Source organism: Plecotus auritus, assembly GCF_963455305.1.
Source record: "Plecotus auritus genome assembly, chromosome: 13".
NCBI lineage: Eukaryota > Metazoa > Chordata > Mammalia > Chiroptera > Vespertilionidae > Plecotus > Plecotus auritus.
Window position 1 is genome coordinate 11,750,590 of NC_137779.1, and position 23,930 is coordinate 11,774,519.

A 23,930-nucleotide genomic window follows, 5' to 3' on the forward strand; every position below is an offset into this window, starting at 1 on the left:
GGCCGTGTGGGAGTGAAACCCAGACAAGCCTTGGCCTCTAGCTGCCTCTAAAAATTACTGAGTTTAAAAACTGAAGAAATAATTTCTTTGTTACTTTCTACTAAGGCTAGTCTAGGTTTGATTTACTTGTGTCCATATTCACAAATGCACTTATGCCTTTGCAAGGGACTTTTTCTTCTAATTCCATCTATCTTTCACTCCAAGGGAAGGAGGCTTAGCATTTCAGAGGCTCATTCATCTTGATTTTAGCCAAGAGTTTTGCTTTTGGTATTACACACTGGGTTGTTTAAATTTCCTTATGAGATCCTTATCATGTATCATTATTGGCTTATTGAAGAGATCTTAGCTTTTCATTCCAGTTCCACATGTCCTTTATTTTTTTTGATCATAGATGCTGACATATTTTGAAAATGACTATTCCCTAACAATCTTCCATTAGGATTTGGTTCCAAGCTTTGCAAAAATAAGTGTTTTGCTTTCAGCTGCTATGAAAGTGCTGACTAGAGGGGAAAAAAATACTGCTATCAAGGGAAATGTTGACCATTGCTGGTCGAATATTAAAATTATACTAGCTGTCAGTTTATTACACATCAGTAGCTGCTTCTTGTTCCAGTAAAATTATCATGTATCAGGAAACATTTTAGAGATGTAGGATATTGAGCTGCATAGTTCAATTAGCTTATGAACCTGCTTCCTGCTTCTGTAGATGTTACTTTTGGCCATTGATTTCTCTCTCTCTCAAGTATAAGTTTTAAAAGACAATGAAGAGAATAATTGAAGCTATGCATCCTGAATATAAAGCACGTTTTCAGGCTCTCTGAATTTTTTCCTTTTCCCCATTGGTGTACCTAGGCTGATGCAGATAGTTTTTATATGGCATGCAATGGCCGCCAGTTCAACTCAATAGAAGATGATGTTTGCCAACTGGTCTATGTGGAACGGGCTGAAGTACTGAAATCTGAAGATGTACGTATAAATAATCCTTATATTTGATATACATATCAGAATGGTATGAAGTTGAACATTAAGATATCTACGGAAATGTCCAAAATAGGCCAATCCATAGAGACAGAAAATAGATTAATGGTTGCCAGAGGCCGGGGTAAGAGGACAGCAACTGCTGATGAGTATGAGGTTTCTTTTTAGGATGATAGAAATGTTCTAGAATTAGGTTGTGGTGATGGTTGCTCAAACTTGTGAATAACCAAAAAAAACCCAACAAAACAAAAAACACCCACTGAATTGTATACTTTGGTGAATTTTATGTCAGTTTTTAAAAATTGTCCAAAAATGTAAAAAAATAAAGAAGAGGATATTATCTGTATCATTGAAAATTAGTGTTCATCTACTAGTATTCTAGATCAATGAAACATTGCCTAGAGCCTAAAAGAAGTGTTTTTATTTTAAATATAAACCCTTAATCCCCATCCTAATTTTTTTTAATGTTTTTATTGATTTTAGAGAGAGAGGACTGCCGGCTGGGTTCTACTGCTTTTCTTCATTTGTATTCTGTTCTAATCATAGACCTTTACAGTTAGAGTTAGGAGTCTGGTGATATTTTAGATTCTCTGTTAAGTGTTGGGGGCAGTCTCCCTTCCTAGAATGTCAGCTCTGTGAGGGCAGGGATCTTTGTCTGCTTTGTTCACCTCTGTATCCCCAGTGCCTAGCACAGTGTTAGGAAGATCGGAGGTGCTCAATCAGTATTTGTTGCTTGAATGAAAATTTTATCCATTTAAATTATTTGCACAGATCAATAATGTTGAGAATATCCTTCCAGTAGTCAAGAGGAAAACTGTTTTTAAAAAATTAGAACTGGTGGATAAAGAGTGAGGCTTATTTGAGGTGTTTCACTCTAGGGTGCCAGCCTCCCTGTGATGGATCTGACCGAGCTCCCCAAGTGCACGGTGTGTCTGGAGCGCATGGATGAGTCTGTGAATGGCATCCTCACCACGTTATGTAACCACAGCTTCCACAGCCAGTGTCTGCAGCGCTGGGATGACACGACGTGAGTACAGGAGCGAGCTCATCTCCCACCCTATTAAAGCCCACTCTTACCCTTTCCGAGAATTAAAATAGCTACCACCAAAAGTGAACCAGTCCAAGTATTTGACTTTAAAAAATATATATGTTTTTATTGATTTCAGAGAAGGAAGAGGGAGAGAGAAATTGAAACATCAGTGATGAGAGAGAATCATTGATTGGCTGCCTCCTGCACGCCCCCTACTGGGAATCAAGCATGAAACCAGGCTTGTGCCCTGACTGGAAATGGAACGGTGAGCTCCTGGTTCATGTGTCAGCGCTCAACCACTGAGCCACTCATGCTGGGCTCCCTTTTTCCTTTTCATTCTCACGGTCACACTTACAGTTCAGAAAGGCCGTTCTGACACAGTGGAGAAAAGTAGATTTCAGAATTAGTTTGTTGTTTTCTTATCCAACCACTACTACAGCTGCCACACAGACCACAGGCGTGGCTGAGGGCTAAGCTTCTACCTTTGACAAGACATCTGCTGCTTACCAGCTGCCATTCATTTTGTTATTTCTTCAAGTTGTCTTCTGTCTTTTCTCTTGATACTGAAGAAAGAGACAGACTGGCCCTAACCATTTTGGCTCAGTGGATAGAGTGTCGGCCTGCGGAGTGAAGGGTCCCAAGTTCGATTCCAGTCAAGGGCATGTACCTTGGTTGCAGGCACATCCCCAATAGGGGGTGTGCAGGAGGCAGTTGATCGATGTTTCTAACTCTCTATCCCTCTCTCTTCCTCTCGGTAAAAAATCAGTAAAATATTTTTTTTTTAAAAAAAGAGACAGACTGGATCCTTTAGCTTTCTCTTAGGAAACACAAATTTTTTAAAATATATATATATTTTTATTGATTTTAGAGAGGAAGGAGAGGGAGAGAGAGATAGAAACATCAGTGATGAGAGAGAATGATTGATTGGCTGCCTCCTGCACGCCCCCTACTGGGGATAGAGCCTGCAACCCGGGCATGTGTCCTTGACCAGAATCGAACCTGGGACCCTTCAGTCCACAGGCTGACACTCTATCCACTGAGCCAAACCAGATATGGCAACACAGACTCTTTTTCTGTGAGAAGAACTCTGTGTTCTTCCTGCTGATTTCCTTTTGTTGGTTTTATTTATGCAGTTGGGTAACAAACTGATACTAATTGTTTCTTGAGCATTCTTTCTTCTCGTGCCAATTCAGTTAGCCGCAATAATAATTCACTTTGTGCCGGGGCCGGTTTGGCTCAGTGGATGGAGCGTCGGCCTGCGGACTGAAGGGTCCCGGGTTCGATTCCGGTCAAGGGCATGTGCCTTGGTTGCGGGCGCATCCCCGGTGGGAGGTGTGCAGGAGGCAGCTGATCGATGTTTCTAGCTCTCTATCCCTCTCCCTTCCTCTCTGTAAAAAATCAATAAAATATATTTAAAAAAAAAAAATAATTCACTTTGTATCATCTTTGCCCATCTGACAAAAATATTAATGGCTAGTACTTAACTCAGTTTCTTTGTCTTGAGTATAATAGAAAAGGGTTAATGGATTTTTTCAGTGTCCCTTTTTTCAATTTTATTGAGGTATAATTGACAGAAATTATATATTTAAGGTGTATGACTTGATGACCCAATCTACGTATACATTGTGAAATATTAAATATTCACCACAACCAAGCCAGTTAACATAATCCATCACTCATACTTTACCATTTCCTTTTTTTTGTGTGTGTGTGGTAAGAACACCCAAGATTTACCCTGTTAGCAAATTTCAAGTACACAGTATAGTATTGTCAACTGTAGTCACATGATGTACACTAATTTTACAGACTTATTCATCTTACATGACTGAAGCTTTGTATCCCTTGACATCTTCCTATTTTCCCATCCCCTGGGCCCTGGTCACCATCTTTCTACTCTATGTATCTATGAGTTTGGTTTCACTGTCATTTTTTTGTCGTTTTTAAATATATTTTTATTGATTTCAGAGAGGAAGGGAGAGGGAGAGAAAGATAGAAAATAATGAGAGAGAATCATTGATCGGCTACCTCCTGCACACCCCACAATGGAGATCGAACCTGCAACCCGGGCATGTGCCCTTGACCGGAGTCAAACCTGGGATTCTTCAGTCCACGGGACCCTTCAGTCCACAGGCCAACGCTCTATTCATTGAGCCAAACCAGCTAGGGCTTCACTGCCGTTTTTATTACCATTTTGTAAATTGAAACTTGAGAACTCACAGAGCGTTGGTATCTTCTTCCACATGATGTTCCTTATATGAGAAAGTGTCATGTGCATTTCAGGAAGTACATTGACTTTATTTTTAATTTGGTGAAATTTACTAGAGTTTAGTTTCAACTCTTAGGAGAAACCTTGAGAGGACAGGATTCATTTTAAATAATTTAAACTTTTGCGAAGTGGGGATAAGGTAGATTATTTAAAGTAAAAATACTTTATGGGAAAGCAGACATGAAAAAATTAATAACTTGTCTCAAGTCCCTAATTCTAACCCATTATTTAATTCTTTGATTATGTAAGCTTTGGACAGGAGAGTGGGAAAAGGTATGTGGCAGATCAAGATTGCTCCCTTTCCTCTGCTTTATCAAGATTTTGTATTTTTTTATGTTGTTTGCAAATAGCTCAAAAGTATATTTTGACTGCTATATTTAGTTATGATAAAAGTATATTAGAGAAGGAGTATTTAAAATTCACTTTTTTACTGTTGGGTTATATTAACAGCTGTTTTCTATTTAATATGTATCATTATCTTTTGGTGTCTTGGATAGGTGCCCTGTTTGCCGGTACTGTCAAACTCCAGAGCCAGTAGAAGAAAATAAGTGTTTTGAATGCGGTGTTCAGGAAGTAAGTAATGCGTGGTGGGAACGAATAATGAACACCACTTTAATTGTCTGGGGTTTTCTTCTGCCCTTCGAGGCTTGAAATACTGTTGTGAGACTGATTTTTTTTCTTTTTGTCTAGTGTCAGGCAAGAAATATAACTATAAAAACTATTTGACACCTAAGCAAAATACTTTATGGTTTTATTTTTTGTTCTTTGAAAAAGCCTACACTTTTATTAAGTTATGAATTTTTTCCTTGCTATTTGCATAGAGTTCCATTAAAATCAGAACAAGAAAATGATTGACCCATAAAAGCATCCTTTTGGGTTTTAAACATATTTATTCAAAGCTCCTATAGAAATAACTCTAAATCTTATTCTGTGTCAGCCCCCTCCCTACCGTGAGTCGGGCAGGTCATGTATTTTTATTTTTTTTTCATAGAAACATAGGTTTATTTCAATAGAGACATCCTGAATACAAAGGGCTGAAATAAAAGTAATCCTTAACAGAAAATAACAGAACATTTTAATAAAAATCAATATTTTTTCTTGAACATTAACTTACCAGACACTGAATAATTGCACAAATTAATAAGCGTAACGCAAATAAACCTATTTTTCTTGTTTTCCAAAAGCGAAATATTTCCTGTTGTGCCCACCAAACAAGTTAGTACAAGATTAATGACATGGCAATCAGCTGCTAAAATATTCGCTGCTAGTATTAGTGGAGAGAAATGGTGCACCTACTCGTAAGGCACATAAGGGAAATGAATGCAACATGATTATAGTAATCAGTCATTAGCAAACGTAGTTCGTTATTAATAATTATGTATAACAGGATATGGTAAAAATTAAGTTACGAAATTTTTATTAAAACTTTTCTTACATACCGTTGTATTGGCTGGGCTGCAAAAATATTTGTTGTGGGCCGCAAGTTTGACATGCTTGATGTAGAGCCTTATAGACTCAAGGAGTCTGGAGTTTAAGTATAATGAGAAGGAAAGGGAGTTTTAGTTATTGTATTTGAAAAGTTCAAACACAGCGCTGACTATGTCCTTGGACTGCTCTAAGTGCTTTACAGATATGCACTCTTTTAATCATTTAACAAGCCTTTGAGATAGATGCCATTACCATCCCTATTTTACAGATAAGGGAACTGAGGCCCACAGGGATTTCATGACATCATCCCAGCTGCTTGGATATAGCAGAGCCAGGACAAACTATCTGATCGATTTATTTTTAAAGTTCACTCTGGTTGCAATGTGGAGGACAAAATATAGGTGGGCAGGAATAGTCCAGGCCAGTGGTCATGGGGGCTTAGACTCAAGTATGACAGTGGAAGAAGTGAGAATGGCTGGTGTCTTACTCTGTTCAGATTGCTGTAACAAAGTACCAGTACTTCTGCTTCTACAAAATGAAGCTTCTAACAGCAGAGAGATTATCTGTCATGTATTTTTATATAATTAAAATCATACCTTCTTCTTGGCAGAACCTTTGGATTTGTTTAATATGTGGCCACATAGGATGTGGACGATATGTAAGTCGACATGCTTATAAGCACTTTGAGGAAACCCAGCACACATATGCCATGCAGCTCACCAACCATCGAGTCTGGGACTATGCTGGAGGTGAACACCACTCTCGTTTTCTAATTTGGGTTCATTGTGTATGAAAACTTCTCTGTCAGAATCTCTCTATTTTCTCTCACAGCTTGAAACCTTCCTGACAGCTGTGGCAAACTCAAGCCCTGTAGGGCACTATTTCCTATGACTGGCCTGAATTGCACCTTACTAAGAAAGTTAATATTTCCACTCTTGCCCTTCACTCTTTTTTAAATTCAAATGCTTTAGCTCACTTTATTTTTTAAATATATTTTTATTGATTTCAGAGAGGAAGGGAGAGGGAGAGAGAGATAGAAACATCGATGAGAGAGAATCATTGATCGGCTGCCTCCTGCACGCCTCCCACTGGGGATCGAGCCCACAACCCAGGCATGTGCCCTTGACCAGAATCAAACCTGGGACCCTTCAGTCCACAGGCTGACGCTCTATCTCAGGGGTGGGCAAACTTTTTGACTCGAGGGCCACAATGGGTTCTTAAACTGGACCAGAGGGCCGGAACAAAAGCATGGATGGAGTGTTTGTGTGAACTAATATAAATTCAAAGTAAAGGAGCGGAGGGGAGAGCAAGAGAATCCCCCGCTCTTTTGGCTCCGCGGGCCGGATAGAACAGCCGAACGGGCCGGATCCGGCCTGCGGGCCGTAGTTTGCCCACGGCTGCTCTATCCACTAAGCCAAACCAGCTAGGGCTAGCTCACTTTTATTTTACTTACTTACTTACTTACTTATTTATTTTTAGGACTAGCTCACTTTTAAAAAATATTGGAATTTAGATCTGTGAAAACAAAAATTTTGTCAGTTAAAATAGTATGGAGACCCTTTTCATTCTGAGAGAAACATAACTTGTTTGATTCATTCTTTTCTTTAGATAATTATGTCCATCGACTGGTTGCAAGTAAAACAGATGGAAAAATAGTACAGTATGAATGTGAGGGTGATACTTGCCAGGAAGAGAAAATAGATGCCTTGCAGTTAGAGGTAAGATAAGTTATTAGTAATTACTAAGTAGCTTTGTACTATTCTATCTTGACAGGTGTTTTTTAAGTTTTTAATTTTGCCATTTACTCTGCATGTCAACTTTTTTTTTAAAGTTCTATTACTGCTGTAAATGATTATTAAAATATTTTTATTCTGATTTTCTTCTTTGAAAGTCTAAGTTTCACTGTACCTTATTTTCAATGTGATGTTCTGAGCTGTCTCAAGTTTCAGTATTAAGGTTGTCCTCTGTAGCTGCTCTAAAACTGGAAGTTAAGAATCTTCCTGTTGGCATTATAGTAGCAGGTGGAAATTGAGCAGACTTGGTCCAGATGAGGAAACCTCAATAGTACCTTTCCAAGTAGCTTTTCCCTATATATTGGGCTGGCATTTTATGAATTTGATGCTTATATACAGAAAGCCATTTTTGGGTACTCATATATTTGAAGAAACAACAAAATGAACACAGTCTATGTTTTCTCCATACCAATAAATCCCATCTACTATAAAATTGATGTAATGTGCATTTTATGTTAATGAAGAAGTTTAACACAAGTCCTATTTTATATAAATTTCAAAATAATTGTTTTAAAAACAAATACCTTAACCTTGGGAGGAAATGGACATTTAAAAACTTGCTCATCTCTAGACTTTTAAGGTCTGATAGGTCAGTATAATGGCCTAAAATAAGGCTAATATTGTTACCATTAATAAATTATATTGAAAAAAAAATTATATGGGTACTAGAGGCCCGGTGCATGAAATTTGTGCACTTGGGGGGGGGGTGTCCCTCAGCCTGGCCTGTGTACTTTCGCAGTCCGGGAGCCCGGCTTCTGGCTGAGCAGCACTCCCCTTGTGGGAGCACACTGACCACCAGATGCTGCCCCCTGGTGGTCAGTGCGTGTCATAGTGACCAGTCATTCTGCTGTCAGCCCGAAACCGGCTCTCCGACATCCCCCGAGGAGTCCCAGATTGTGAGAGGGTACAAGCCAGGCCGAGGGACCCCACCGGTGCACAATCAGGTCGGGGAAGGACTGCAGGAGGGCTCCAGGGCATGTCTGGCCTGTTTCACTCAGTCCTGGCCAGTCCCAGCAGCAAGCTAACCTACTGGTCGGAGCATCTGCCCCCTGGTGGTCAGTGCATGTCATAGCGAGCAGTTGAACGGCCTTAGCATATCATTAGCATATTACATTTTGATTGGTTGAATGGCCAACTGGATGACTGGACACTTGGCATATTAGGCTTTTATTATATAGGATATCACAGTAGTTCACATCTTTTAATTTTTTTTTAATATATTTTATTGATTTTTTACAGAGAGGAAGGGAGAGGGATAGAGAGCTAGAAACATCGATGAGAGAGAAACATCGATCAGCTGCCTCCTGCACACCCCCCACTGGGGATGCGCCCGCAACCAAGGCACATGCCCTTGACCGGAATCGAACCCGGGACCCTTCAGTCCGCAGGCCGACGCTCTATCCACTGAGCCAAACCGGTTTCGGCTAGTTCACATCTTTTACATTAAGTTTTTAGAATGAGTAATCCTTCCATAATAGTTAATAATAGTATGTCATTCAATGAATATTCATTGAGGGTTGTTTTCTGTCAGCTAGTCCTCCTGGTGGTGGGAATGCAGCATTAAATTCCCTGCCTTTTTGGCGTGTACACATTCTCCCAATTGTCCTTTCTCTCTGTTGCACTTTCAGTCTCTATAATGTGGTTAGATCTCTGCTAGTCTTCTAGAATAGTCTTTCCAAAATGCAGGTGTGATCTGACCAAGCTTTGGCCCACATTCTCAATGTGATAACCCAGAGCCTTCCATAGACCCCCAGCTCTCCATACCCTACACCCCAGCCTTATTGGTACTTACTTCGCCTCTGAAGAGACCTAAACATCACAGCTCACATCAAGGTTCAGTAGTTCTCTGGAACCATACCTCTCTATCTCCTCTTCCTATCTGTTAAGAGCCTTCTCAAATCTCTTTCTTTCAGAAGTCCTACTATATCCTACTGTCAGAAGCCTGCAGTTACACAGCACTGTTGATTAATTCATGTAGTCAGGCAGCAAATGTTTCTTAACATCCAGCATGTGCCAGGCACTGAGAATATAGAAATAAAGATAGAACCCTTGCTTTCAAAGAGGCCAGTCGTGGAAGACAGGCAGAAAAACCAGTAATTAAGCCCTGGCTGGCTTGGCTCAGTGGATAGAGCGTCAGCCTGTGGACTAAGGGGTCCCGGGTTCAATTCTGGTCAAGGGCACATGCCTGGGTTGCAGGCTTGATCCCCAGTAGGTGGCATGCAGGAGGTAGCCGATCAATGATTCTCATCATTGATGTTACTGTCTCTCTTTCCTTCTCCCTTCCTCTCTGAAATCAATAAAGAAATATATTTCAAAAAAAAACCACACCCAGTAATTAAGTGCTAGTGTTATAAGTGCTGTTATTGATAGGCATAGTGCTGTGGGAACTGAGAAAGGGGGCACATAACCAGACAGCCAATCAATGATTCTCTCTCAACATTGATGTTTCTATCTCTCTCTCCCTCTCCCTTCCTCTCTGAAATCAATAAAAATATATTTAAAAAAAAATAAAAAACCATGTGGTTCTTTTTTTAAATTATTTTTTATTGATTTCAGAGAGGAAAAGAGAGGGAGGGAGAAACATCAATGATGAGAGAGAATCATCGATTGGCTGCCTCCTGCACACGCCCTCTACTGGGGATTGACCCTGCAACCCGGGCATGTGCCCTTGACCAGAATCAAACCCAGTACCTTTCGCCCTAGCCGGTTTTGCTCAGTGGATAGAGCGTCAGCCTGCAGACTGAAGGGTCTCAGGTTCGATTCCAATCAAGGGCACATGCCTGAGTTGCGGGCTCGACCCCCAGTAGGGGGCGTGTAGGAGGCAACCGATCAATGATTCTCATCATTGATGTTTCTATCTCTCCCCCTCTCCCTTCCTCTCTGAAATCAATAAAAATATATTAAAAAAAAACCAAAAAAACAAAAAAACCCAAAAACCCAGGACCTTTCAGTCTGCAGGCCTACACTCTATCCACTGAGCAAAACCGGCTAGGGCACCATGTGGTTCTTCTTAAAGTCAGTTTGAACAGGAACATATGTTTTTTTTACTGTACATTTCCCTATTTGTCCCTGACTAGATTGTAAGCCCCAGGAGATCAGGAGTATAATTGTGGGTTAGTGAGTAGAGTGGAACCAAGGTGTAATATATATTTGATGGTTACTCTTACTCTTACTCTTCTGTTGGTCATTAAAAGTAAGGTTTTAATTGGATTTCAGAGACTGACAACAATGACTTACGTTTTATTGTTTTTGTTTCCAGTATTCATATTTACTAACAAGCCAGCTGGAATCACAGCGAATCTACTGGGAAAACAAGATAGTTCGGATAGAGAAGGACACAGCAGAAGAAGTAAGTTTCTGGTTTAGTGAGTGATGAAGTGCCACGTGGCATGGGCAATCTGATGTTGGTTTGGGAAAAGGCAGAGACAAAGGAATCTTTGAATCTTTCTTCTTAGTCTGGTAGACAGGTAAAGAACTGTTCTGCCTCTAAAAAGAAACCTTTGTTATATGTATGTCAGTTATATTGCAGTAAAGCTGGAGTTAGGGGAAAGAAGAAAAGAAAACAATTTGGAATCATTTGGCTCACCTCAATAACCTAACTCTAGGTAAGGATTACAGAGAGAAGTGGTAAAAACCTGAGTTTTCATTATGTTGGAGACTTAGCCTATGAAGGCACTATTGTGGGACAAGCTAGACCACAATGAGAATGAAATTAGTCAAAAAGGAAAGGGAAGAGAAAAAATGCAAATGCAGTCAACGAGGTATAGTATAAGGAGAGAAGCAGACATGTATTCTCATCTAAGATTACTATATCAAAATAATATATTAAAATCTTACTGTATGCTGAGCTCTATAGTGAGTGCTAAGTTAAGGAAGAAATAAAATACTTGGCATGTATCTTAAAAAAAAAAGAAAGGAAAATAGAAACCTTGCATTTAAAAGCTTTAAACCTTGCATTTTGGGGTTTGGGGTTTTGTTTATTTGCTAATTTCAATAACGTTTTCTAGTGCCTTGTGTAATTCTATTTAAAAAATAGAAGTATATACATGAGGGTTTGTAATTTGAGTCAGCCAGTTGGTTTGTGAACTTGGGAACAGCTGCTTTGGGGAGCTGAACATGGGCCTCTGAGGCAACAAGATATTACTTCTAGAAGTTGGTGGGAACAAAATTGGGCAGAAATGCTAGAACTTCAGTGGTCACCATATTTCCGTATTGGTCTAGGACAGTGATTTTCCACCACTGTTCCATGGCACACCAGTGTGAATTTTCAAAACATGGAATACCTGACTATTTAGTCAAGGGCACGGACCTCTTTTCCCATAGATTGTCAAAGAAAAAAATGACAACAGCCAATACAACAGCTGCCTGGTGTGAATGAATCAAAATGTATACCTTTTTTTTTTTTTTTGTCAGATCGCAAAGCATACATTTTTTGGTGTGCTGCAGAATTTTAGTAACTAGTTTATGTGTGCCATGAGATGAAAAAGCTTAAAAATCGCTGGTCTCAGGCATTGTCTTCAGATTTTAACAAAAATGCCATTTTTAAAAAGATGCCACTCACTACAACATTTAAAAAAAAAAAAAGTGGTATGATTTTGGTTGAAACATGGATGTAGGGCTCAGAGCTCCACCTGCTTGGTTTTCCCTTTGTCTTCAGCATGTACAAGGAGTCCAGAGAGTTCCAAAGAAGGAGTTTGAAAACCAGTGAGCACTGAAGGATTCCTGTATAATTAGGATGCTAGAAACCATTTTCTGAACCTACGGACAGTGTTCTTAATTCATCGATTCCCTTAGTACAGTGGTCGGCAAACTGCGGCTCACGAGCCGCAGTTTGCCACTCAGTTGACTAATGAGTTTGCCGACCACTGACCTTGACTCTTGATTCCAATAATTACAGGCTGTTGTTGTTCCTTGTGATTAAGCCCCTATCCCAGTGGTCGGCAAACTCAGTCAACCGAGTGGCAAACCACAGCTCACAAGCCGCAGTTTGCCAACCACTGCCTTAGTATTAAATACAGGCTTTGAGATTTTTTAAAATGATTGTCTTAATAATTTTGTGAATCCCCACCAGTAACTGGGCCTTCAGATGGAGAATGCAGAACTAGGCTTGGGGCTCACCTCCGAGTAGGATTATCCTGGAGCTTAGCAGGCAGGGCTGAGTTCTCACTTTATGCCGGGCCCAGGGGCCCTGGTTTCTGGGTATGCCTATAAATGAGGAGAAACTGGGTTTTTAAACATAAGGCTTAACACCAACTTTAAAATGATGTTTAGTTCAAAGTTCTGGATGAAATTCTTTAAGACCCTTCCAAGCAATGGAAATGCCTTTCCAGAGGCACTCAAGTTCTGAATAGGGCTTGATTGGGTACTTGGGGGAAGGACACACCTCTGACAGCACTTAGGTTAGAGTCGCTGCCACTTGATGTCAAGTTATGGACTTCCAGGGAGGAGGAGACTGGCAGCCTGAGCAGCCTCCCTCACTAATGGGTTTTTCCACGGGCTACCCCAGCGTGACCATGAAGTGCTTCATGCAGACCCTTAAGAACTAAGCTCAGGATTCTCTGCCTTTTAAGATTTTTTAGGATTAACTGCATTCTCTAACACATGCCCATGAAAAGTCCAGGGACAGGGAAGCTAAAAACTGTGAAACTTGTGTTTCCGTTTAGGAAGGGGTAATGTGGAGGCCCTAAACGAAAAGCTTGAAGGGCTTGAAAAGAATGCTTTGTTTTCTAATAACAAATGTTGCTTATCCATAAGCTAATGGATGGTGCAAGCCTTTTGTTCCTGCCACTGTCCTCCTTTTGACCAATCTTCTGTCCATTGGCACCTCCAGCATGTGCAAGGATTAACAGTAACCGACGTGGATCTCACTGACAGAGATTCTTGTTCATGGGCCTCATAAAAAGTTAATGTGGGGGAGGGGGAGGAGGAGGGGGAGGGTGAAGGTTGAAATTGATTTGAACTTCAATTATAATAACTATTCCTGTCCCCCAATGCTTTAGGTAGTACAATTATTATAGCATGTCAGCAGAGTCTGTTCTTAAAAATGAAGCTCTTACCCACTGGAAGGTTCTTAGTTTTAATGGGGCCACATATGAAGAACACAGGTACCATCAGGACAGGTGAATTCCCCTCAAGGTACCGCTTTTCTCTCTGAACCTTTAGATCCATGTTCTCAAACAGTTTTTCTCCAGCTGTGGACTGGGAAATGAGTTTGGTGGACCACAACTGGCATTTTTATTAAACAGAATAGGATAGGCGTAAAATATCAGAGTGCATCACATGTAATATTGTTTTCTGAAACTCCTGTTTCAGTTGTGTGTGTCTTTTTTATGTTCCTGGGTGTTTCTTTCTTTGAGCTAATGATCAGAAATGTTTTAAAAAGCACTAATTTAGCCCATTGTAACATCATCTATAGCAATATTAGAAAGCTTCTTGGTGTTACTTGATACTTTTCATTTTTATTTAAATGTGTTTGGCTTAAGTCTCTTTAGTAACCAAAACATTACAATTTGATTTCATTTCTGTCCTTTCCAATTCCCCTAAACTAACAGGAACCAGTTTAGGAAAAAATGTCAAAGGATCTAGTGGTCTTTTATGTTAAAGCAATATTGAGGAGAAAATGAATACCAAACTAGAATTAAAGCAATTTTAAGGCTATTTTTATTTTTATGACATAGAAAAACTGTCAGAAATCTCCCTTTAATTGCATACTTTTATAACTTAATGGTAGTTGGCTATAAAGTTAATTTCTCCAAAGCAGTTATTTTCTTATTATTCAAAAAGGGGGACAGCCCTAGCCAATTTGGCTCAGTGGGTAGAGTGTTGGCCTGCAGACTGAAGGGTCCCTTGATTCTGGTCAAGGGCACATGCCCAGGTTGTGACCACGATTCCCAGTAGGGGCATGCAGAAGGCAGCCAATCAGTGATTTTTTTTTAAATTTAATAAATCTTTATTGTTCAGATTATTACAATTGTTTCTCCTTTTTCCCCCTATAGCTCCCCTCCACCCAGTTCCCACCCCACCCTCTGCCCTTACCTCCCCCCACTGTCCTCATCCATAGGTGTACGATTTTTGTCCAGTCTCTTCCCGCACCCCTCATACCTCTTTCCCCCTGAGAATTATCAGTCCACTCCCTTTCTATGCCCCTGATTCTATTATATTCACCAGTTTATTCTGTTCCTCAGATTTTTAATTCACTTGATTTTTAGGTTCACTTGTTGATAGATATGTATTTGTTGTTCATAATTTTTATCTTTTTTCTTCTTCCTCTTCTTAAAGAATACCTTTTAGCATTTCATATAATATTGGTTTGGTGGTGATGAACTCCTTTAGCTTTTTCTTATCTGTGAAGTTCTTTATCTGACCTTCCATTCTGAATGATAACTTTGCTGAGTAGAGTAATCTTGGTTTTAGGTTCTTGCTATTCATCACTTTGAATATTTCTTGCTACTCCCGTCTGGCTGCATAGTTTCTGTTGAGAAATCAACTGACAATCGTATGGGTGCTCCCTTGTAGGTAATTAACTGTTTTTCTCTTGCTGCTTTTAATATTCTCTCTTTGTCTTTTGCTCTTGGCATTTTAATTATGATGTGTCTTCGTGTGGTCCTCTTTGGATTCCTTTTGTTTGGGGTTCTGTGCACTTCCTGGACTTATAAGTCTATTTCTTTCACTAGGTGGGGTAAGTTTTCGGTCATTATTTCTTCAAATAGGTTTTCAGTATCTTGCTCTCTCTCTTCTTCTGGCACTCCCATAATTTGGATGTTGGTACGCTTGAAGTTGTCCCAGAGGCTTCTTACACTATCTTCAACTTTTTGGATTCTTTTTTTCTTTTTTCTTTTCTGGTTGAGTGTTTTTTGCTTCTTTGTATTTCAAATCTTTGACTTGATTCTTGCGTTCCTCTAGTCTGCTGTTGGGTCTCTGTATAATATTTTTTATTTCAGTCAGTGTATGCTTAATTTCTAGTTGGTCCTTTTTCATATCTTCGAGGGTCTCGCTAAATTTATCGGCCTTTTCTAGGATATTCTTGAAAAGCCTTATAATCGTGGTTTTGAATTCTGCATCTAGTCATTTGCTTTCCTCCATTTCTTTCGTTTGTGATCTGTTTCTTTGTCTCCGCATTTTCTCTGATTCCCTGAGTTAGTAGGGTATTGTGTGCTAGGTTTCCTATAGGGCCCAGTGGGTCGGCCTCTAAGTTACCTGAGGTGGACACTCCTGGTGCACCCCTTTGTGGACTGTGTGTACAGCCTTGTTGTAGTTAAGCCTTGATTGTTGTTGGTATCACTGGGAGGAATTGACCTGCAGGCCAGTTGGCTGTGAGGATCAGCTGTGTCTACGCTGGGAGAAGTTCGGTGCTGGAGACAGCCTTTTAGGATCAGACTTGCAAAATTGCAAAAGCCTCTGTGCTCAGCTTGGATGGGGCGGAGTCTCAGGGCGGAGCAGACAGTCTTGGCTTCCCTTCAGCCCTGCCCTTGCGCGCGCGCCTCCAGACCTCTGCCTTCCGCGGCGCCCCTTAGTTTCTGCCTGACAGTCCAGATTCCCCCCGTAAGAACGTGGGTCCCCAGGGGCTCGCCCGGAACTGGGGTTCAGTGCAGTCGGAACTGGGGTTTAGTGCAGTCAGGAGCTTCTGTCTCCCTTCCACTAGGGAAAGCTTGCGGCAACCTCCGCATTCAGTCTTCTCTGCGAGCACTTGCGCGCATGCGCCTCCAGACCCCTGCCTGCCGCGGCTCCCCCAAGTCTCCATGTGCCTTTCTCTCTACCTGACAGTCCAGACTCCCCCTGTATGAGCTTAGGTCCACGGGGTTTCGCTTGGAACTGGGGTTCAGTGCAGTCGGGGGCTTCCTTCCCCCTCCCGCCAGAGAAAGTCAGCCAGACACTCAGCCGCCCGTCCTCTCTGCGCGTGTGTCTCCATACCTCAGCCCTTTGCCGCTCCTCTGATTCTCCATGAGCTTTTCTCTTTCCTTCTAGTTGTAGAATTTCCACTCAGCCAGCCTTCCTGTGGTTCTGGATGATGTCTGTTCTGTCTTTTAGTTGTAGTTTTGAAATTGTTGTGCGAGTATGCTTACCTATGCTGCCATCTTGGTTTCTCTCCAATCAGTGATTCTCATCATTGATGTTTTTATCTCTCTGTCCCTTCCTCTCTGAAATCAATAAAAAAATATATTTTTTTAAATAAGGGGGAGGGGGGGGAAACAGTGCTTTTAGAGACCTGTTAGACAGGCCATATGGCAAGTGTTTCAAAAGGAAGTGTTAAAAGCAATGGCCCTTTCTCCTGGATCTCTGCTGAGTTTAGAACTCACCCGGAGGTCACTTTTCCTTTGCTATAGAGAGGTTTAGAACTTGGCTTTGGACCCAGACTTGGGGTCCAGTCCTGGACCCACCACACTTTATAGCTGAGTAAACTTTGGGTGTATTACCTTACCTTTCTGAAAGCCTCCATTTCTGTAAAAAGTTGACATACCTAATTATTGGTGTATTATAAAGAGATACTACTTATAAAACACCTAGCAGGTGCCTGGGCCATAGGATTTAAATTCTCAGTTACTTTCAGTTCCTATGACTATTGCCTCATGATTCACCCAGCCTCACTACTTCCCCTTCCACCTAATCTTCTCGCGTTGTTCGACCAGTAGAGTTGAGGCATTTCCCAAATCTTCACACCTGAGTGAATCTGGTGTCTGCCTAGCTAGACTTCAGAAGACTCGGCTAGGATTGCTGCCATCTTACATAAAATGGCAGAATTTTTCTTTTCTCATAAGTTTTTAAGACAATATAATATGAATTAGTTTCGTATATATTGCCTTTATAAATGAACTCAATAAAACAAGAACCGATTCATGTACCATATGGCTTTATGGTACATGAGAAATTTAATAGTGAGTTGGGTGGGGAACCCCAAACAGAATCAGTTATCACATCCTTCTTAGATTTAGATGAGTTTCTTGGATTATTTGGATAATATTTTTGGGAATGTAATCTCAGGAGGAGAAAAGGGATGGTGAGTTGAGCATGGGAGGGGAGGCCCCGTTCCACTGTCTCTGACAAACCATCTCCTGCTCTATTGCCTGGAACTCTTCCTTTACTTTCGAGCAGTTTCACTTGACCATAGCAGCTCCTGATCCTTTGTTCATCCTGGTATGGAGAAATAGTAACCAAAAAAAGAATTTCTCAAATATTTTATTCCTATCACAGGAATTCTTTAAAATGATTATCTCAGCTTTCCTAAAATTGGCTTGTCCAAGTTATACACAGGTAATTGGAAAAAATGTTTTTGAGAAATTAGCTCCAAATGCCACACAATTTTGTCTTTGTGAAATGAAACTAATCTCTGTTTGCTTTTTCAGATTAACAATATGAAGACCAAATTTAAAGAAACAATTGAGAAATGTGATAATCTGGAGCACAGACTAAATGACCTTCTAAAAGAAAAGCAGTGTGTGGAAAGAAAGTAGGTATAATTGGTCTGTTTTTTAAAGGAGGCATTTTATTGTAACAGGCAACATAAACAGATAACTTCCTTCACTCCTAAGGAAATACTCATTTTCAAGTGTATCACCAGGTTTTCAGGGGTCTACCTATATGTAGAGCAAACTTACTGTGACTTCCTATTTATTAAAATCATGGTGTTTCATGCCAGATGGATGCCGTAGGGAATGCAGTGTTCTCCTGATATCTGTATGTGCAAATATCTTCCACATTTTCCTGTAGAAAGCAATTTTTTTGTGCCCAGAGCCTGTAGCTTCTCTGAGCCATGGTGGCTGAGAAATGATAGGAAAGAGACCGTGTCTAAGCTGGAGATGGCATGTGTTCTGACCTTATTTGGAATTAAAGGCCAAAGATGTTGAATATGGAGCAAAAAACTCATGAATAGCATGGCAAGACCATCACTCTACCCCTGCTTTGTGGGAAGATGGTTATTGCTGATTGAAATTGCCTTTCTGGTCTATGTTATACTCAAAAAATAACTAGATTTTTACCTCCAGACAAATGGATAAAAAAAAATGTAAGGAGGCCCTAACCGGTTTGGCTCAGTGGATAGAGCGCCGGCTTGTGGACTGAAAGGTCCCACGTTCGATTCCGGTCAAGGGCATGTACCTTGGTTGCGGGCACATCCCCAGTAGGAGGTGTGCAGGAGGCAGCTGATGGATGTTTCTAACTCTATCCCTCTCCCTTCCTCTCTGTAAAATAGCAATAAAATATATTTTTTTAAAAAAATGTAAGGAGGATAATTGTTCCCTAAAAAGTTTTTTAATAGACCTTTTATCTTGGAGTAAATGTAGATTTACAGAGGTTATAATGTAGCACAGAGTTCCTGATACCCTTCACACATTCACCCATTATCAAAAGTTGCATTTTTAAAAATAGTTTTTTTATGTGTGTGGTAAAGATCTATATAACAAAAAACTTTTTACCATTTTTAAGTGTACAGTTCAGTGGCATTAAGTACATTCATAATGTTGTACAACTGTCACCACCATCTGTTTCCAAATGTTTTCATCACCACAAACAGAAACTCTTCACCAAAGGTTTAAAAAAAAAACACTGTGATAAAATCTCCCAACATTAGTAGAAATATAAATAAAAAATCCTCCTATACTTTTACCACCTTAATAAATTGAACTGTATTAAAGAATTAAAAAGTGGAAACTGGAGGTTTTTTTCTAGATCCCAATATCTGGAAGTAAACATTATTAACGGTACCAGTGAATATTTACTCTTACAGATCTTCTGCTGTACCTGTATAAACATCTCACATACACAGTCTTTTTTTTTTTTCCTACACAATTAGAATAATACTACGTATTCTATTTGGTAAAATACTCTGGTTTGGAGATTTTTTTCATGCTGGCACATTTAGCTCTATCATGATCTTTCTAATGGCTGTGTAGTATTCCATTGTGTGTAGGTCCCATAATAATTGTTTAAAATATATTTTTATTGATTTCAGAGAGGAAGTGAGAGGGGGGGAGAGAGCTAGAAACATCAATGATGAGAGAATCATCCATCAGCTGCCTCCTGCACACCCCCCACTGGGGATTGATCCCACAACCTGGGTATGTGCCCTTGACCAGAATCAAACCTGGGACCCTTCAGTCCCCAAGCCATTGCTCTATCCACTGAGCGAAACTGGCTAAGGCAAACTTGTTGTTGTTGTTGTTAATCTTCACCCGAGGATATATTTCCATTGATTTTTAGGGAGGGTAGAAGAAAGAGGGAAAGACAGAGAGAAACATCGATTGGTTGCCTCCTGCACGAGCCCAGGTTCTGGTTGGGAGCCTGACACCAAGGTACATGCCCTTGATCGGATTTGAACTCTGGACCCTTTGGTCTGCAGGCTGTCTCTATCCACTGAGCCAAACCAACTAGGGCGGTCCAATAATAATTTCAGGCAGTTCCCACTGATGGACATGTAAGTTGTCTCAAGTCTTCCACTATTGTAAACAACATTGTGATAAACACCTTTCTCCATGTGTCCTTCAGCGCATTCCTGAGTGCCAGTATATCTATTTCACAGGATAAGTTCCTAAAAGTAGAGTAGCTGTGTCAAAGGACCATGTGAAGTTTCAGCTTTCTAGTTAGCTCCAAGTTATGAGAGGTTGTACCAGTTCCCACTTCAGTGCCATGTGTAGGAGTGCCTCTTCCCATGTGTGTGAGCTCTTTGGCATTCTGATACATAAAAATGGTGTTTAAATTTGTGGTTCTTTATTTATGAGTAATAAATGCAGTGAGGTCAGATCACTTGACTCTCCAAGAATGTAACTTTTCCTCATAACTTCTTTATCACCGTTGTCCTCTCTGACCACCTTTTTAACCACTACTGCAAAACAAGAGAAGCAGTAGAAGTTTTACCATGAACCATGAATCACAGAATAGTTTCTGCTATGGAAAAATTTCTATGCTTAAAAATGAAATATTGTCTTAAAGCTATATTTGGGTTTAAGTAGGGCAAAATTCTTGCTTTCTGTAGCTGTTGCAGTGGTAGCAAACCAGTCTCCCTGAACAGGTAGGTAGGAGTCCACCCTAAATGATTCTGAGATCATGGCTCCTCTGTTCAAGCCCAGAGTAGATAAAGGACTGTGTCAGCAAATGAAAAATGTGCTTTTGTCTTCCTTTGTTTTGTAAAAGGTGCACTCAGCTAAACACAAAAGTAGCCAAACTCACCACAGAGCTCAAAGAGGAGCAGGAAATGAACAAGTGTTTGCGAGCCAATCAGGTCCTCCTGCAGAACAAGCTGAAGGAGGAGGAGAGGGTTTTGAAGGAGACCTGTGACCAGAAGGATCTGCAGATCACTGAGATCCAGGAGCAGCTGCGTGATGTCATGTTCTACCTGGAGGCACAGCAGAAGATCAACCACCTGCCTGCTGAGACCCGGCAGGAAATCCAAGAGGGGCAGATCAACATTGCCATGGCCTCAGCCTCGAGCCCCGCCTCTTCTGGGGGCAGTGGAAAGCTGCCCTCCAGGAAGAGCCGCAGCAAGAGGGGCAAGTGACCTTTGCAGAAACAGGTGTCCCTGAGACTTTTCCCTGGCACAGCGAGGGTGTGCTGGGGCCTAAATGTGAGGGTGGGCCCGAAATAAGTACAAGTGAGGATCAAGCTGCAGTTGTTTGGATCTTTCATTTGCTAGTGTTTGATGTAATGAATGTAGAGGGTTGACAACTAGGAGAACTGATGGAAAGGGGAATGTTTTAAATGGTGGCTGCTTTTTTCAACCTAATAGTTCACTAACCTCAGACATTCTAATGACCATTTTGCCTTCCTACTTGATAGATGCCCCAAATCTGCTGTGCATTTTTCTGTTGTATTTATTGAGTTGGTGTTTTTGACATTCAGTTCTGGGGTCAGTGGGTAACATTCCTAGTCCTGAAGCACCAAACCTCCCTGAGGTCATGGAAGCTGCCTTAGAGAGAGGTTTGCATTGGCTACTGAGAATTTATGAAAATCCCGGAGCATTAGTCTCATATCATTGTCATCCCTCCCTTCCTCTAGGGAATTGAAGAACTGGTTGAACGTTATATGAAAAGAGGCTGGGCCTGTAAACCAGCCACTGGCTTGTCTCCAGCAGCCATATCTTCTTGCTCTAGGGCTAGCCAGGAAAAACAACAATCCGGGGCGTACTGAGTAGACCCAGTGTAGGAAAAATGGTGGTGTTTCCACTTTGTTTATTTTTTCTTCCTTTTTTTTTTTTTTTTAAGCTTTTTTTTTTCCAAAAAGGAAGGGAGAGGCGGGGGGGAGAGAGAAACATCAATGATGAGAGGGAATCATTGATTGGTTGCCTCCTGCACACCCCTTACAGGGGATTGGGCCCGCTACCTGGGCATGTGTCCTTGGCCAGAATCAAACCCGGGATTCTTCAATCCGCAGGCCAACACTCTATCCACTCAGCCAAACCGGCTAGGGCAACTTGGTTTCATTTTTTATGATTGTACACCTCCCCATGAACCTCAAAGAAGGAGAAGATTTAATGGTGACTCCAAGAATCAAATCTCAGAGTGAATTTCCTTGCATCTAGCAAGAATGAGCAGGCAGATTTATCATCCATGTGAAAATGTAGAGTGAGGCCTCTGACTAGCTGATTGTGTATTTTGCTGGAATCAGTATTTTTTGAATGTTTACAAAAAATTGGGCTGCATGTTCAGGTTGCAGCTAGAGGGAGCTTGGGAAGATTTTCAATTATGCTTTCAAGCTGTAACCAAAGGGTGTTTCTAAATCCAAAAATTAGAATTTTAACAGAGCCCCCTTTAAAACAGTCATGTAATGCTTGTTGTAGACCAACAGAGGGGCTGTGTACTTTCTCTAAAAACATAAACGCCAAATAATTCGTAATATGCAGTAATGAGCAAAATTAAAATAAGAGCTGTTGGAATTTAGCTTCCAAAAGTGGTAAGTTGGATAGGTTAACAAGACATATTGTTACACGATGAGTTTGTTTTCTGCTTTATAATTAGCCAAAGTTCAAATTATCACATTTCAGAATGTTTTAGCCAGCCTATGGTTAGGCCTCATCCCCTTTGACCTAAATGTCTTACAAGTTATCTGTTAGCACACCAACTGTATCACTAATCACCATCCATTGTTGTGGGATATGCTGCAGCATTTCCCAAAGAACCTTACCTGTAACTTTGCAAAATGAATGTACTTAGACATTCTCAATTTTTACATAGGGCAGACCGACTGTAAGTCCTCTTTGGACTTACCAGATATCTCAGATATCTTAGAGCAACAGTGGGAATGTAAAACATAACCTAATTCTCTTTCCTATAGAGATTCTATTTTATTTAAAATCTATTTTTACACTAGTTAGAATCCTGCTTTTTTGGTCAAGTACTTGTCTTGCATGTCTGACCTTGCAGAAGCTGGGGTGGATTGTAGCATACTAATGAAGAGAATTACAAGTGCTTTACAAAGCTTGCACACTCTTCATTTCTCTGTGATCACCTCTATCAAGCAGCTCTACCACCATCTGGGAAAATGCAGATTTTCTGCATAGGTGGGATAAATGTTCTGAAAGCCTGTACCCGGAGAAATGAGCAAATAGGCAAATGTTTCCAAACTACTTGAAGGTTTCTAAAAAAAGTTGCTGAAAATACAAATCTTACTAAAATACAGAAAGAAAATGTTTTTTAAAAACCTGTTTGAATTTGACAAAATTACATAAGATAGATGCTGTCAGTGTTTTCTTCAGGGTGGAAATGAACCACTTAACATATCCATACTACCTTGAACAATGACATTGCATTAAAGTAACCAAACTTTGAAATGATTCTGTTTCATGTGAAATTTGTGTGTCTCCTATTGACATTTGCTTGGGAGTTTATATCTAAATAATGTAAGAAGTGTCCGTGGCCTGGATTTTAATCTTGCAACAATATAGTGAGCAGCTAGATTATATTCATTTTTCTGCCCTGTTGCTCCAACTTTCCTAACAATAAGTACCTGAACAGATACAGGATAGGAAAAGTTATTTTAATTTGGAGGCTTGGGGTAGGAGAAGACCCAAGGCACAACCCTTGCAAACCAAAAGCAATGAATTTATACACCTAAGACTTTTCCTAGGCCCGACACCATGCTGAGATAGTTTTATTTTTGGAAACTTCACAAAATATGACTTCCTAGGATACACTGGTAAGATAAAGCACTGAGGCAGCGACCCCCTCCTAGCTTGCATAGTGAAAGTGTCCTCATCAAAAGGGCTGAGAAACTCCTAAATAGCCAGCCAGCTGAGTGTGGAGAACTTGGCAGATCACAAATGAACGACCGTCTGTCATCACTTGGAAATCCCTCTTCTAGTGCAGTTGGGATCCACAAGCTACAAATACTACCCTTAAGATTTGGCTGCTTACTACCGATGCCACATTGCTTGTGATGAAGTCCATGGGCTTATCTAAAAAAGGAAAGGCACTCACAACATTTGAGGGAAGTTACTTTGTTTTCTCCAGGA

General features: G+C 40.5%; 1 protein-coding gene across 2 annotated transcripts in view; it reads left to right on the forward strand.

The window, feature by feature from the left end:
• The window catches only part of BRAP (BRCA1 associated protein), a 113,437-nt gene extending 90,186 nt beyond the window's left edge, over positions 1 to 23,251 (forward strand). For both annotated transcript variants that reach the window (XM_080650704.1, XM_080650705.1), the window contains exons 5-12: positions 853 to 966; positions 1,857 to 2,005; positions 4,772 to 4,847; positions 6,313 to 6,451; positions 7,311 to 7,420; positions 10,755 to 10,844; positions 17,836 to 17,939; positions 20,618 to 23,251. In XM_080650704.1, the coding sequence (XP_080506830.1) occupies positions 853 to 966; positions 1,857 to 2,005; positions 4,772 to 4,847; positions 6,313 to 6,451; positions 7,311 to 7,420; positions 10,755 to 10,844; positions 17,836 to 17,939; positions 20,618 to 20,981 (1,146 nt within the window). In that variant the 3' untranslated portion in view covers positions 20,982 to 23,251. The remainder of the gene's footprint in view (positions 1 to 852; positions 967 to 1,856; positions 2,006 to 4,771; positions 4,848 to 6,312; positions 6,452 to 7,310; positions 7,421 to 10,754; positions 10,845 to 17,835; positions 17,940 to 20,617) is intronic.
• Positions 23,252 to 23,930: the final 679 nt, after the last annotated feature.